The following is a 14,622-nucleotide window of genomic DNA, read 5'->3' on the forward strand; positions in this document are numbered from 1 at the left end:
AAAAATTAATTATAAAACTAACTGCAGAACTTTGAGGCTAAACTGCGAGACGAATCTAATGAGGTATATTAATCTATAATTAGCGGATGATTACTGTAGCATCATTATAAAAAATTATGGATTAATTAGGCTCATTAGATTCGTCTCGCGAATTAGCACTCAGCTGTCAAAAAAAGTTTATAAATATATTATATTTGATACTCCAGAATAGTAAGATTTCTTTTGATGTGACATGGACTTAAAAACAGTCCTAAAAAACAAATAAGGTCTTAAAGGATAGGGGAAGGATGACGAGTCATCTTTGACGGTGCTATGGGCAATGGCAGGAAGTTTTGTCAGCATAGTGAAGGTAGTCGTGGAAGAGGGGGGTGAAGGTAGTTGGCTACGATCAACAATAGTTGTGGCCTCGAGAGCTAGTGGGAGCTCTGCTCGAGAGATAACAGAGTGACGCGAGTTAGGACTAGTAAAGGAGTGTATGGAGGTGCTCACTGTCGAGCTAATCGAGCTGTGGTGGCCGGTCGTCGGAGTTTTCTGTGCAGGAATAGAGAAGGTGGCCGGCGAGCTAAGGATGGCCTTGGAGAGCAACTTGGGGTGCCTTTTATAGTTGGCGTGGGCAGAGCTGTGCCAACACTCGCCTACTTGCCTTTACTAGTGGTGCTATGGACATGCAGTCACTTACGAGCATCGTGAATGTCACTGAGTACGTAGGCGACGTGGAAAAGTCGGCGAGCACGACTAGAGCGGCGTGGCGAGGTGGGGATGCAGTGCTGGGCGGAATGACATAGTGCCGGTGACAGTGTGCGGTCGCGTTGTGGGGTAGAGAAGTTGCGCGTGCGTCACGTGAGAACGGAACGAGTATCGCATTGGCCTAATTTGACAAGCTGAGACGGGTCTAGTATGCACTAAATACACAAAGAATTATTAAATATGAACTTTTGGGCTGGTAAAAATATTAGTCAATTTAGATTTCAGTTTAAAATAAAAATATCTGATTTTTAATGTCTGAAACCTGATCGCACTCTAGACCAGGCACCACATCCACTTCAGCCAGAAAAAACAATGGTCGTTGGATCGTATGTGAACAGGGTTGGTCATTTTGCAAAAAAACTCTGGACTTCACGGAAATCACACCCACCATCCGATGACCTTTCAGAAATATTTAGAGAGTGGGCTCCGAGCCCCTGATAACTTATATGTGCCCACATGCAATCGTCAATCCAGCTAGAATATTTTGAGACGGAGGGAGTACGCAGATACATTTCGCCGGTGCCCGCCTACTCTCGAGTCTCAGCGCAATCGCCGACGTACATGTTCCCAGCGGAACTGCGCTGCGCGGAACGAAATCCTTCCTCTATTTTGGGGGCATATGCGGTCGCATAGCCCGTGCGGGATGCCCCTGCTCGCGACTAGAGCAAAGATTTCGTCAGCTTTTAAGGACAGCTCCAGCTATCGATGGATAGGAGGGCTGTAATTATAGGTCCTGTTTGGATCATAGGTTAGAGATAAAGTTGGCTTTTTGAGACTCATCTAATCTAAAAATATCCAAACAGAATGGGTTAGATTAGGTTAGATGCATCTAACCCACCTCAAAAAATTATCCCCTAAAGATATTGGGTTAGATTGAGGTGGGGCCCACTTTTTTCTTCTTTCTCCCCCCATCCTGGATTCATCTGTGGCCGCCGCCCTCCCCCTTCGCACTGCACCCCCGATCCGATCCAGGGGCGCCGCAAGCCTGCCATCCCTCGGAGCGCCGCCCCTCCGAGACTTCGCCACTCCGAGCGCCGGCTGCCCCTCCAAGCGCCTTCACCGTGTGCACTCGTGTTCCGCCGCCGCGTGCGCTCATCCGCCGGTCGCCGCTCCGAGCGCCCGCGTCGCCCCCTAAGATCTGCCGCTCCGAGCGCCGCCGTTCGCTGCAGTCCGCATTCCTTCAGTGAAGATTTTTCGTTACACGGAGGAGAGAGATGATAAGAGCAAAGATTCCGTCAGCTTTGAAAAGCAGCTCCAACTATCAATGGACGAGAGGGCTGTAATTATACTCCTTGCATGAAGATTTTTTTTTGGCCCTATTTGATTCTTCCCTAGAATAAGTTAGAACACACTTTGACCGCTAATTAGAGGTATTAAATGAAGACAGTTTATAAAACCAACTCCATAATCTCTGCGTTAGGAACCATGAAGAATCTAACGATGCCTTTGACTGCATGATTAGAGGATGGTTACTGTAGCATCACCGTAGTCAATCATTGATTAATTACCATCATTAGATTCATCGCGAAAAGTTACACTCATCTCTAAAAAGGTTTTGCAAATAGGCTTCATTTAGTACTCTATACATGCGAATTTTTTTAGAATCATGTTCTAGAATCTTTGAACGAACCAAACACGACTCTGTGACACGTAGGAAAGAGACCATAGGAGAAAATGAATGCCATCGCTAGTCCGTGTGAAAACGTAAAATGCTATTGGTCTTAGATTACGCTTTCTTCACCGAAGAAATTCAATCCATCCCCAATGTTCCATCGGCATTCGGCACCCAAATCCGTAGTGGAGCAACTTCCTTCGCAGCAGGATCGAGCGGGAGGCGGGGCAGCCAGGCGGCAGGCGCACACGCGAAGGCGGTGAGGGCGCGGGCGGCGGCGCCTGACGAGGAGAAGAAACCCTAACTCTTGGGTCGCGGCTGAGCCACTCCCAACTCCAAAGATTCGCCTCCATGCCTTCCAATCCTCCTCCGCCGCCGCCTCCCGGGTCGTCGTCTTCGGCTCCGGCGGGGGCCAGCTACTTCCCGCTCCCTTTCCATCTGCAGCAGCACCAGCCGCAGCCGCAGATGCCGCCGCCGATGGCGCCGAACAGCTACCAGCAGTACCAGCAGCAGCTGCACCAGGCGCACCAGCTCTTCCAGCGGGACGCGCAGACCATCACCCCCGAGGCGCTGCAGAGCGTCAAGGCTGCCCTCGCCACCAGCGACGTCCTCGACCCCGCCACCAGCGCCGGCGCCAGGCCCTCCGACCCCTCCAGCAGCAAGAAGCCCATCCCCCGCCGCGCCGCCGGACAGTCCTGGGAGGACCCGACCCTTACCGACTGGCCCGAAAGTACTGACCATAACCTCTCTCCGATCGGTTCCCCTTCGTTTAATCCCTCATCCTTCTCTTGTTTACTTGGGTTTCAACTCTCAACAATTTGCAGATGATTATAGGCTGTTCTGTGGAGATCTAGGCAACGAAGTTAATGATGATGTCCTCTCCAAAGCGTTCTCACGGTTTCCCTCCTTCAACATGGCAAGGGTAACTACTCTGCTCCCCTCTGTTGGAAAAACTTATTCGTGGTGAAACCAGTTCTCTTCAATATGTGCTGTGTAGTACATTGTCAAATTTTTTCTAGAGTTTTATACAGATGTCAAGGTAATAAAAATGCTCAGGTTTTTAGTTGTGGCACAAGGCGCGGTGAAATTCATAGTGAATTATCAGCCTGATCAATATTTTTCAATGTAATTCTGTCCTAAATGATTAGCGTAGGTAGATAACTTTACAGCCTGCACGAGGTGCTTAAAAGACAGATGGAGTTTATTGCCAAATAAATGGCTTAGGGGAGATTCTATGGGAACTTGTACTCCAAAATGGTTATCTGGGTATATTCAATATCATGCATGAGCTGCGATGTAATATAGTAACTAATAATCTTTGGGCATGAACTATGTTTTACACACCATAATATTTAAATATGCAGTTACTAGTTGTTAATGAAACCATACTCTGCAAAATACTCCTGGTTAAAAAATATGTATATTCGTCAGTTTTATGTAATTGGCTGTTTAAAACATTTGCTGTCATTTACTTCAGGATTTGTAGCTAAGTCTAAAAGAGTAATGTAATAGTTTAACTGAGTTTTTTACATAAATGCATCTTCCCAAGTCCAAATTGCCCTCTACTATCACTGGGGGAAGTAAATGCATAAGTTGTTTAGATCTGCCAAAGCTAGGTAAATCATGTCATGCAAAAGGATTTGTAGCATGGACTGCAAAAATCTGTAAGACATTTAGATCTTCTGAAATCCGTTAATTGTCAGGTGTAATAAAGCATAGAAGAAGTGACAAGGATTGGCAAGCATGAAAACGAGAGTTTCCATTGTTCCATGTTCATGTTGATTATCGACTGTTACCAAGGGACTACCCAAACAAATGGGGAATCTAACATGATCAGAATAACACCGTTTACTGCAAAAGTTAGCAGACTACAGAACATCAATGGCAATTCACATAGTGATATTGTCACAATAACTATGTGTTATAAAATGTTGCATGCATGGGAGAAAACAAGCAGTTTCAAGGTATTTCATATAGATCTTTTTCGTAGTAATGTGCTACTTCATATTGGTTAGTTCTGTAAACAGCATTAAATTCATATGAAGTAGCAAAAACTAAAAAGTGAAGGAACAGACTTCAAGTAACCTTACACATCCATGAATAATTTTCTAGCTAACAATAAAGAACCTACTCTTTGTTGAATTCATTCTCTGCTTCCTTCCATGTGCTTAAATTCTTTCAACCGAAGAAAGCTAAACTAGCTCACATAGGTTGTCCCAAAAGAGGAGCAAGAGATTAGCTGTTGTAGTAGATAAAACGAGGGCAAGATAAACCAGTTCGCCCTCCCTCGGAGGCTCTGAACTATTTAGGGTTTATATTCTTGCTTGACCTCAACTGATACAAGGGTGTCTCTTTTATAGAGACGATTGACTTGACCCCTAAGCAATATCCTAACCAAATCCCTCTAACTTATCTCTTTCCTAACAAACCCAACTAATCCTATTCGATGTTCACGCGGTACAGTACCGCGTGGGCCCTGGACCGGCTCCGCTTGCCATAACACTACTCCACCCTTCCAAGACAGCTCGTCCTCGAGCTGTGGTGGGTGAACATGGCTGCAGATGTGGATGGAAAGTGTCCACGGTGATGTTCTTGGCGATGACGTCTGTGAGAAGGCCAGGCTCGAGCTGGAACGCCAATGCAGAGAAAGTGCTTGGTTGAGCCACCACTGAGCCAGCGGCGAGTAGACCGTCGAGTAGACCGAGCAGGTCCATGGCGCGGTGGATGCAGACATTGCCAGCGGCGCGCCCTGCCTCATGGCTGGCGTGCTGGACCGGGAAGAGCTGTTTGAGGAGGACGAGGACGATGCAGTGAGCGCCTGTAGGAGTGGTTCCGCGGCGAAGTCCTCCGGGGGCAGGGCGTCGGGGCAGGAACGGCGGCGGGGCAGAGTGTCAAACGTTGGCGCCGTCGCACATGCATGGTGTGCGAGCGCGAGCGCTGCGCGATCGGCAGTGCCCCCGGTGCCTATCCGAGCCGAGGGGCCCCTGTAGACGGGTAGGCCGGAGTCGTGAGGTGGACGAATCCCGCATTCCCGCCGGAGTCGAAGATGGTCCTCACGATCCAGATTTGCACCGGCGTCGGGTTCCTCGTCGGCATCAGATCCGGGATTCGCTCCTCGCCTCTCGAGGAGGTATGCGTGAGAGAGCAGCCGGCCATGGAAGGCAGTGCAGCAATCGGCGTTCCAATTGGCGCCGGTGACGGCAGCGCAGGAGGCAAGACGGCTGCAGGCGGAAAAGGCGCCGGCGGCTGCAGCCCAGGAGAAGACGCCGGCGGCGCCACTGGTGTCGCTGGTGACTGCAGTGTAGGAGAAGGTGCCGGCAGAACCACTGGCGTCGCCTGCGGGGATGGAGTAGATGGAGCCTGCAGGTCAGCAGACGGCATCGATGATGCAGGAGTTGGCGGCGAAGCCATGGATGCATCTATCCCCACGGACATCTCCTTTATCAGCTGCACCATGCGATCCAACCTCTCGGAGATTGAATCAAGGGTGGTGTCCATACGATGAAGCGCAGCGAGGGCCATGCCAGATCGAACCGGATTGATGGGTGGGATTGGGCGGGCCTTGGTGGCGTCAGAACGGAAGATGGCGGTGGTGGCGGCCGCCGCCGCGGAGGTGGTTGTAGGCGGTAGGATCAGAAGGCTGATACCAGATGTTGTAGTAGATAAAACGAGGGCAAGATAAACCAGTTCGCCCTCCCTCGGAGGCTCTGAACTATTTAGGGTTTATATTCTTGCTTGACCTCAACTGATACAAGGGTGTCTCTTTTATAGAGACGACTGACTTGACCCCTAAGCAATATCCTAACCAAATCCCTCTAACTTATCTCTTTCCTAACAAACCCAACTAATCCTATTCGCGGTTCACGCGGTACAGTACCGCGTGGGCCCTGGACCGGCTCCGCTTGCCATAACATTAGCTCACAAACAAATCCATATGCTTGATTCTATATGGCCTTAATTTGTCTTTGTATTCTTTATTTCAGGTTGTTAGAGATAAGAGGACTGGCAAAACTAAAGGTTATGGATTTGTGAGCTTTTCAAACCCTACTGATCTGGCTGCAGCAATAAAAGAAATGAATGGTTTGTATCTCAATCTATGTTCTGCAGATTCGGTTGCTGCAACTTGTCTGCATGTTTTGATTTACTGTTCCATTTCACTTGTGAACAAAACTTCTTTCAGGAAAGTATGTAGGTAACCGCCCAATTAAATTGCGCAAGAGTAACTGGAAGGAGAGGACAGATGTTGAGGCTCTGGAAAGGCAAAAGGTGCTTGTCTGTTTCCTTTCTGATTTCGCTCTCTGGTGTGCCCTCTAATTTTGTCCATACTTTCTCCATCTTTCAGAATCATGTCCAGAGGAAGCCTAAAATGCCCAAGAAGAGTATTCTGCACAAGTAAAGCTATATAGGTCATTCTGATAATGATCCCTGCAGATGGTAAGTTCCTTCTCAGTTTACATGATAGATGAGCTGTCAGAAAACGCTGTGACCCCACTATGGTTATTAATGTTCTTTCTTTACCAATATATTGTTCTATCGTTGCACAAGTACTTACTCGAGCTGAATACTATATCGCATCACTATGAATATGTAACTTTTTCATGTAGAAAATCTTGGGTTTGGATAATAATGGTATGGAGGGAAACCGAGGAATGTATAGTAGTTGGTTGTATAAACCTTACTTTTATAGAGGAAAACAAATGGTAGGGTCACACTACTTTCATATCACCATCATTGAGAATGAACTGGGTTGTGTCTACATGATTTGAAATATGAATTTGAACAAAAAGTAGTGTGATACCAAAGCCCTTGAGGCAATTACTTTATTATTCTTGGTTCTTAATATTCTGTTTTTCTTGGTTCTCAGTCTTTTTTTCTTTGCCCTGCTCTCTCTTCCTCTGTGAATTGCATCAACTAAAAACAGATTTCCATTCCACATTAGCTCGCGACTTCTAAATTAGATTGACTTGTGTAATTTTTGGAAGACTAATGGATGGCGTGTATGGTTTGTATCATGCAGTGCTGCTCCCTTGGGATACTTCAGGAAGTTCTTCTCTTTCTGCACTACTAGTCGAGACGAAAGGCTACCTGATGTTACTTTTAGGCTGTGCGAATACTTGTGACCATAAAACGGAGCATCAATAGCTACTTGATACAAGCTGTGCTCCATCTTTCTGTTTCCCTTTCTCAACAGTTGTACTTGCACGTTGATGCATTCTGGAACAGTATTATGACGAATGACTAATGAGGGCGTTTTGGTGTAGCCAAATGAACCTTTTGCTTTAGGTTTCAGCCAAGCCAACTATTGATTTGTATTCTTGTTCTTCTTTGGCTTTTACAAGGACTCCGATAAATTACAGAGTTTGCTAGAGAAACAAGAGCTTTCATAATCTAGGTCTCTCGATAATACGATTAACTTTGAGATAGAACCTACTCAGAGGAGACCAGAGAGAAGGCTTTGCCGTTCTCAAGCCCAGCAGCCCACCCACTGGCTTCTTTATTTAAAGCCCATTGCACAGTTTACTCTTTTTTCCCCCTCCTCTTAACAGCATCTGTGGCGATTCTAAAAAAACATTTTTGGCACGCGGTTGGCGCCACTCCCCGGTTGCAATTCCATCCCTGCACCCGGCTACCTCTGTTGATTTTGTATCGGGAAATACAGAGCTGTTGCCATATCACTTTCCGTGCAAATTTCGACCAGCTATCTAAATTCCTTCCGAATCAAGAGAAATCTTTCAAATTCAAATCCTGTCATTAAACATTCGATGAAAAGCATAAAAAAAACTGCTGCTTAACAGCTGCAGAGCGGCAACAGTTCATTAGTACGCGAAGCAAATTTAGTTAATTAATTACGATTACGAAGCATATGCCGTTCGTCGCCTCCTACAACTACAGCTACGGCGCGCCCTTCACAATTGCACGGCGCCGTGGAGGTGGCCGGCGCCGAACCCCCTCTGCATGCCGCGGCCGTTCTCCTCCTCGCCGTCGAACTCCAGCACCTTGGACCCGTCCCCGCCGTACGCCCTCCCCGCGGCCGCCGAGTAGTACGACGACGTCCCGCCGCCGGCGCCGAACCCGCCGGCGCCGACCCCCATCAAGAGCCCGACGTCCATCGAGCCGCCGGCGTCGTGGTGGCCCGCGCGGTCAGCGGGCGCCGCCGCCGCGACGGCGCCCGCGCCGAGCGGGCCCTCGTCGGCGGCGCCGTCGCCGTGCCGCGCGCCGCCCACGGCGGCCTTCTCGCCCTCGGCCTCGCGGTAGCGGTTGAGGTAGGACTTGAGCGGGCCGACGTAGGCCTCGAAGCCGAGCGTGGTCATGGCCCAGAGCAGGTCGTCGCCGTTGATGGTCTTGCGCTTCTCGCGCTGGCACTTGTCGGAGGCCTCCCCGGTGACGAAGCTGATGAACTCCGACACGCACTCCTGCACCGTCTCCTTGGCCTCCTTGGAGATCTTGGCGTTCGCCGGCAGCGACCGCTTCATGATGCGCGACACGTTCGCGATCGGCAGGAACCGGTCCAGCTCCTTGGCCGGCGAGTCCCCGCCGCCGGCGTACCCCGCGCTGCTCCCGCACCCGGCCGCCGCCGCCGCGCCGGACTCGTTGTCCGACGGCGGGCTGCCCACCGGGCTCAGCAGGTGGCCCTGCTGCCCGCCGTAGCCCTTCCTGCTCTTCATGCCCTTGGAGTAGAGTAGCTACTAGCTATAGCTGTAGGATGGAGGAGAGAGTGGGAGCTGGGTGTGATGGATGCATGGAGTGGTGGAAAGAGATGATCTCCTTTTAAAGTTGGAATGGAGGGAGCAAGCTAGGTAGGAGTAGGAGAGATGCGAGTGGGAGGACGGTATTGATGCCGACACAAAGCACACACAAGATTATTAATTGTATGATCATTGCAGAATTCTTCCCCAGCTAGGAGCTTAATTATGGTCAAGTCAAAAACTAATATATATGGCGGTTTGCAGTGGCGAAGAGCGGCTTGTTTGGAACATGTACAATTGTTCATAATATTTACAAGAATTTCACATGAAACAATTCAACATAAAGGTATTTAGCAAGAAGTTCAGATCCCAGTTAAACTAATTAAAAACATTCAAATTTTAAGCCTCTATTATATAAAAGATTAACTTAGAAAGAAATTCCTGCTTTTGAAGCGAGGACTTAAGCTTATGTGCCATCATCATGTTAAGGATTCAAAATTTGGCAAGGGATGACACTCTCTAGTAGATTAGTTAAGGAAGCACAACATGTTGTTTCATATCTTCAAGCCACACTTGAAGGAATCATCCATAGCCATTAGGGAAGCCTAGTTGCAATGTCGAATACACAGATCAGATATGGTACCGCGAAACAAAGTGTGTGAACGGATGCATCCATTCTTCTTCAATCTGATCTGAAAATGGAGGCTTGTGTGGAGCATGCATCCTATGCTGATCGGCCCGAATATATCTGAAGTTCCAGAACTTGTAGGCCAAAGTTCCAATATGAAGATGAAGACAGAGGAAACACCAAAATATTCCATGGATAGCCGATAGCATGGCATACTCCACAGCCTCGCCACTTCCCGTGTCACTTCAAGCAACGGCATCTCACAAAGATTTTGAGGTTCCTAGACCAGTGGCAAGGGCATCCCAGCAATGGAACAGATGCACAACACCCTTTTTTGGTAAAAAAAAAGGGGGGCTCATGGTCATTGCCCCATTGTCGTCTTCGACAATGTGTTTAAGTTCATAGCCAAAGATGGCATGTACAAAAGCATAAAAACTAAACTAGGGTCACAAAATATCTTTGGCGCGAACTATAACTCTCTTACTTGGTCTAATATGGCATCTCGTGATTTCAAAAAAAAGCCGGGACAAAAGGCCAAAGGGAGGATGCCCCTCTTATCCCCCTCTTTTTTCTTCTCTTTCCCGGGTTCAAAGGCGCTGCGGATTATTCGCACCATCACATCGGGCAATAATAGAAGAATATGTGAGGGGCAGCCTGGGTGCCGGAGCGGGATTATTAACAACGTAATCGGGGGGTTATTAGTTTAGTCGCTTAAGCAGGCTTTGCAATATGGAGGATGACGCTATTGGTTGGGACCTGGAGTTGAACGGTAAACGGGCGACTAGTTTAGTTCTAGCAGCCGGAGGTCATCCTGTGAACTGAGATTCTGCCATTTGTCAGCTCCCAGTGCAGCCGCACAAGCACGTTTTTAAGTGTTTATACATGTGACCAATGGAATTAGCTAGCGTAAGTAACCTCGTTCTTCCATCATTTTCTTCAGGTAGCCTTTTTTGTTACTGTCATGAGTCATGGCCAAACCGGTATGTCACTAACCTCGTCCTCATTGTTGACATCAGGATACAAATGACATACCTACTTTTGTTGATGGTCCAACTGGTCTAAAAAAAAGGCATCATCATCAACGTTGGACCAGCCTCTCTTTGTGTCCTTTTATCCACACCCTCCTTTCATCATTCCCTAGTTCTACATGAAACTCCGCCAGCGACATCTCAACGAGCGTAGCAGGCCTCTGGAGAATATTTGGCGAAAGCTAGCGAGGCGTTTTTATTCTTTTTCTAGGAAAGAAAAAACCCTAGGGAAAAGGAAATTCCTTTTGCACTCGTAGAAAGAAAAAAAAAGTCTGGATGGTACCAAAAGATGAGGAGATGCCATGGCGATATATGAGAATCTTGTTCCTCACCCGCTACGCAACGCAGAAGTGTGTATCTCCTCGAATCTTCTCGTGGTATCCTTCGGTCACTACCAGAGTCGTCTAGTTTGCCGTGTGCCAAAAGCACACGACAAAGGCCGAAAAACTCACAGCAAAAGGTTTGCCGTGTGTAACATACGGCAAAACACACACGGTATACAACTGTCGGCAAAGAGGTCGTTTGCCGTGTGTCTTTTGTCGGGCACACGGCAAAGAGGTTGCCGTGTGCATTTTCTGACACCCGGCAAAAAAATAATAGCAAATAAAAAAAAGAAATCCAGCCCTGCCGTATTGTCCATGCCTTCACGACGAACCTGATTGGACCTGCGAGAGCAATCATCACTTGCATGGAGGCATGGATTGATGATTCGTGGGTGTCAGGGTGATGTGTGTTGTGTGGCATGGCAGCAGTAGTCGAGGCCGTAGACGAGGCCGCTGAAGACGGAGCAGCAGTCGCCGCTGAAGACGGAGCAGACGAGGCCGCTGACGACGGAGCAGCAGTCGCCGCTCGAAACGCCGCGCCCTGCTCACGTTGCTTGCTCTGCCTCGCGTCAGGCCGCCGTCGCCACCGTGGTGTACCCTTGAAGCACACGAACAAAAAAATTAAACGAACGAAGACAAGCAAACACCAAACATTCGAACGAAAAATACTCCCTCAATACTCCACCGATTCAAATGAGATTTGAGTTTAACATCCCAGTTTTCATCACGATTAAAGGAGAATGTTAAAATTTATAATGCAAACTTCTAGAAGGTTCTATAAAAAAAGGATAAACCATGGCATAATTTTGTTCACCATGACAAAGTTCTAGAATGTTCCACAAGAATCATAAGAAGACAAGAAGCTTGGATATTTTCTTGTCATGGTAAAATTTAGAATTTTCTAGAATTAGATATTTGTAGGGAACTTAGATATTTGTAGGGAACTTCCCAGAGTGTGATAAGTGTCACTCATCCAAGAGGGTGTGGGTGCCTATATAAGGAGGATGCCACCCCCTTGCCATGCCATACTACTCCACTCCATCACACACACATCCAAGGGCATAGTAGAAGTGAGCATAGGTAGAGTGTGCTAGGTGTGTGTTCCTTTGTTGCTCCAACAAGGTAAGTGTCTTTATAAGTGTTAATCTTCCGGTTAACCTTAGTACTTAGTGTATAAGTTGTGATCCATCGAAGGTTGGCTCTGCCACCCGGGATCACAAAAGGGTCTGGGCTTCATCGAAGGTTGGCTCTGCCACCCGGAAGCCAGTTTCATCTGTTGGTAGGCTCTGCCTCCCGGAAGTAAAAGGCGGCTCTGCCGTCAAAAGGATCAGGTACACTAAGTAACTAGAAACTGACCGACTCTGAATTGAGTTGGTGTAGATCCTCAACTTAGTAGGGCCACCTCAATTTCCAACAATCACTAAAATAAAACTTATGTTCCAATTAAACTAGTAACGTAAAATAATACTAACGTTATACGAGGTATTACATAATTACTAGGCAAACTATCTTATACGCTTGCCTTGTGTTAGTACATTCGTTCCCCCCAATAACCAGTATACGCATGCTTGCACCCACGACAAAAATCATCTCGTTTCCATAAAAGCCTCTCAAGTCACTGTACCATGCCATAATTCCCAGACAATTATGACAGCGCCTACCTCCTTTGCCATAACTTCATCATTCCCTGGAAGCCACAGAGTACCCACACCATTGACCTTGAAAAGACCCGTCATGGCAGCACCCACCTCGCTAAAAATCAGGGTCGCCACGCACAGTGCCGGCCGAGATTTTTTCCGCCGAACCGTCTCACCCGCTCGCTCTCGCTCGCGCACGCGCGACACGCCGGCCCCACGACGGGACCGCGCACTACCGCCGGCATCACGCCGTGCCGCCCACTCCCGCGTCCCCACCTCGCCCACGCCGTTGCAGCGTCCTCGCCGGCTTTGCCGCCTCGGCGCTCGCGCCTTCAGTGCTGCCACTGTTCGCATTGACGACGAGCTGCCGCAGCCCACGCCGTCGCCCGTCCCTGCGTGACGCCGCTGCTGCTCTCCTCGCCTATAAAAGGAGCGAGGCCGTGACGAGCCCCGTCACCAGCCCAAGCACACCGAGCCTCTTCACTCCGCTAGCTGAACCACTCCTCCCGAGCCCAGCTCACTCACGAGACGAAGCTCCAACAATTGGTCCTCTTCCTCGAGCTGTTCCGCGCCAAGGTGAGATGGCAGGCAGCTCCCCCGACCATTAACTCCACAACAAAAGCCCAAAACACCCACCAGGCCGTGAGCACTTAATCCAAATCATTCTACCAACTAAAAACTCAATATCTCCTTCATATCAACTCCTTTTTACGTAGCTCTTTTTCCTAAACTCTCCTCAAATCATATATTATCTATTCCTCCTATTTTCATCTCCATTTGAGCTTATTTTATTGCTTGCTTGTGTTTGTTTGCCGGTTGTGCCGTTTTCGCCTGTAGATCACGGAGTGACCGAGGAGGAGCCTGCCAAGGAGCCAGAAGACCCGTACCACGAGCAGGAAGCCGCCGCCGCCGACGCGTACGCAAGCGAAGGCAAGTTTCATCGACCCCTACGTGAGCGGTTGCATCCATGTGAGGACGTTTAGCTGTAGCCTGGGTCTAGGATCGATTACATATACCAGTACTTGAGTGATTGAGTGTGCTCATGCATGCATCTGAGTAGTCATGCATATCTAGAGCTGAGACTAGGATACGAAGGGATCTGGCTAAGACCAGGGCAGCTGGGTATGCTGGAGCCGGCGCTACCGTGGTGGTAGACTGGCAGGTGAGTGCTACCGTGGTGGTAGGCTCGAGTTGACATGTTGAGGGATGGTTGCTGCATTGGTGAACCATAAGAACCGAGTTGTTTTGACATCTCACCTAGCTTACTTTAGTACGACCACAGGTTCCGGTATGGGCCGGATTTAGCCTAATCCCACTGGTTAGCCTGACGGTCGCAGGGATGGTTTACGGGTATAGACCATTGGGGTCAGGGCCCGAGGGTTTGTGCGGCCGGGCTGGGGTGTGACCACGGCTGGGTGTCGGCTATGTCGGTTGTCCATTCGGGCAGCCGAGCGTGTGGGTACAGTGTACGACCTTTGCAGAGTGTATAATCCATTCGAATGGTCCGTGTCCACGGTATGGACAGGCTACGGTGTGGTCCTGACAACTAGTGAGCTACCTATTGTGGGTTGTGTTGGGAAGGTGTTGCATACCATTAGTTGCATTGCTAATGCATTGTGCTCAATGTGCGTCGTGCATGTCATTTCCCCTCCCGTAGGGCGAGGTGGAGCTTGCTGAGTACTTTTGTACTCACCCCTGTTGATTTTTCTCCAGAGGATCCTGACTTTGTGCCAGAAGACTACGAGTAGATCGTGTCCGCACCCAAGCTGATCGAGTGGAGCCGTAATGGATGAAGAGCTAGTCCTGCATGTCGCTATGCTAGTTGTTATCCTATGGTTGTTCTGTGTAGCTTTGTGTTGTCACTTTACTCCTCATGTACGTGTTAAATAAAACTCTATATGACTCTGGACTCCACTTGATGTAACATGTATTATGCCGGAGACCTTATTCGGTTATTAATA

At 48.6% G+C, this 14,622-nt stretch overlaps 2 protein-coding genes across 2 annotated transcripts; one reads left to right on the top strand and one right to left on the bottom strand.

Moving 5' to 3' along the window:
* Positions 1 to 2,491: 2,491 nt before the first annotated feature.
* LOC120711533 (RNA-binding protein 42-like) lies at positions 2,492 to 7,703 on the top strand. Its single transcript, XM_039997089.1, has 6 exons — positions 2,492 to 3,089; positions 3,184 to 3,281; positions 6,343 to 6,439; positions 6,540 to 6,625; positions 6,702 to 6,793; positions 7,377 to 7,703. Exons 1-5 carry the CDS (start codon positions 2,711 to 2,713, stop codon positions 6,753 to 6,755), a joined length of 714 nt encoding a protein of 237 aa, XP_039853023.1. The 5' UTR covers positions 2,492 to 2,710; the 3' UTR covers positions 6,756 to 6,793; positions 7,377 to 7,703.
* A 188-nt stretch (positions 7,704 to 7,891) lies between these two features.
* On the bottom strand, positions 7,892 to 9,763 carry LOC120711531 (nuclear transcription factor Y subunit B-11-like). The gene has a single exon (XM_039997088.1). The coding sequence runs from the start codon at positions 9,022 to 9,024 to the stop codon at positions 8,266 to 8,268; it is 759 nt and encodes a 252-aa protein (XP_039853022.1). The 5' UTR covers positions 9,025 to 9,763; the 3' UTR covers positions 7,892 to 8,265.
* Between the last annotated feature and the right edge of the window lie 4,859 nt (positions 9,764 to 14,622).

Source organism: Panicum virgatum, chromosome 6K (genome assembly GCF_016808335.1).
Source record: "Panicum virgatum strain AP13 chromosome 6K, P.virgatum_v5, whole genome shotgun sequence".
Lineage (NCBI taxonomy): Eukaryota > Viridiplantae > Streptophyta > Magnoliopsida > Poales > Poaceae > Panicum > Panicum virgatum.

Bases quoted from the DNA above. Each gene is read 5' to 3' on its own strand.
- LOC120711533 (XM_039997089.1), top strand. From the start codon at position 2,711: ATGCCTTCCAATCCTCCTCCGCCGCCGCCTCCCGGGTCGTCGTCTTCG. The intron at 3,282-6,342 runs GTAACTACTCTG...TCTTTATTTCAG, and splicing joins CCTCCTTCAACATGGCAAGG to GTTGTTAGAGATAAGAGGAC. The intron at 6,626-6,701 runs GTGCTTGTCTGT...TCCATCTTTCAG, and splicing joins AGGCTCTGGAAAGGCAAAAG to AATCATGTCCAGAGGAAGCC.
- LOC120711531 (XM_039997088.1), bottom strand. From the start codon at position 9,024: ATGAAGAGCAGGAAGGGCTACGGCGGGCAGCAGGGCCACCTGCTGAGC.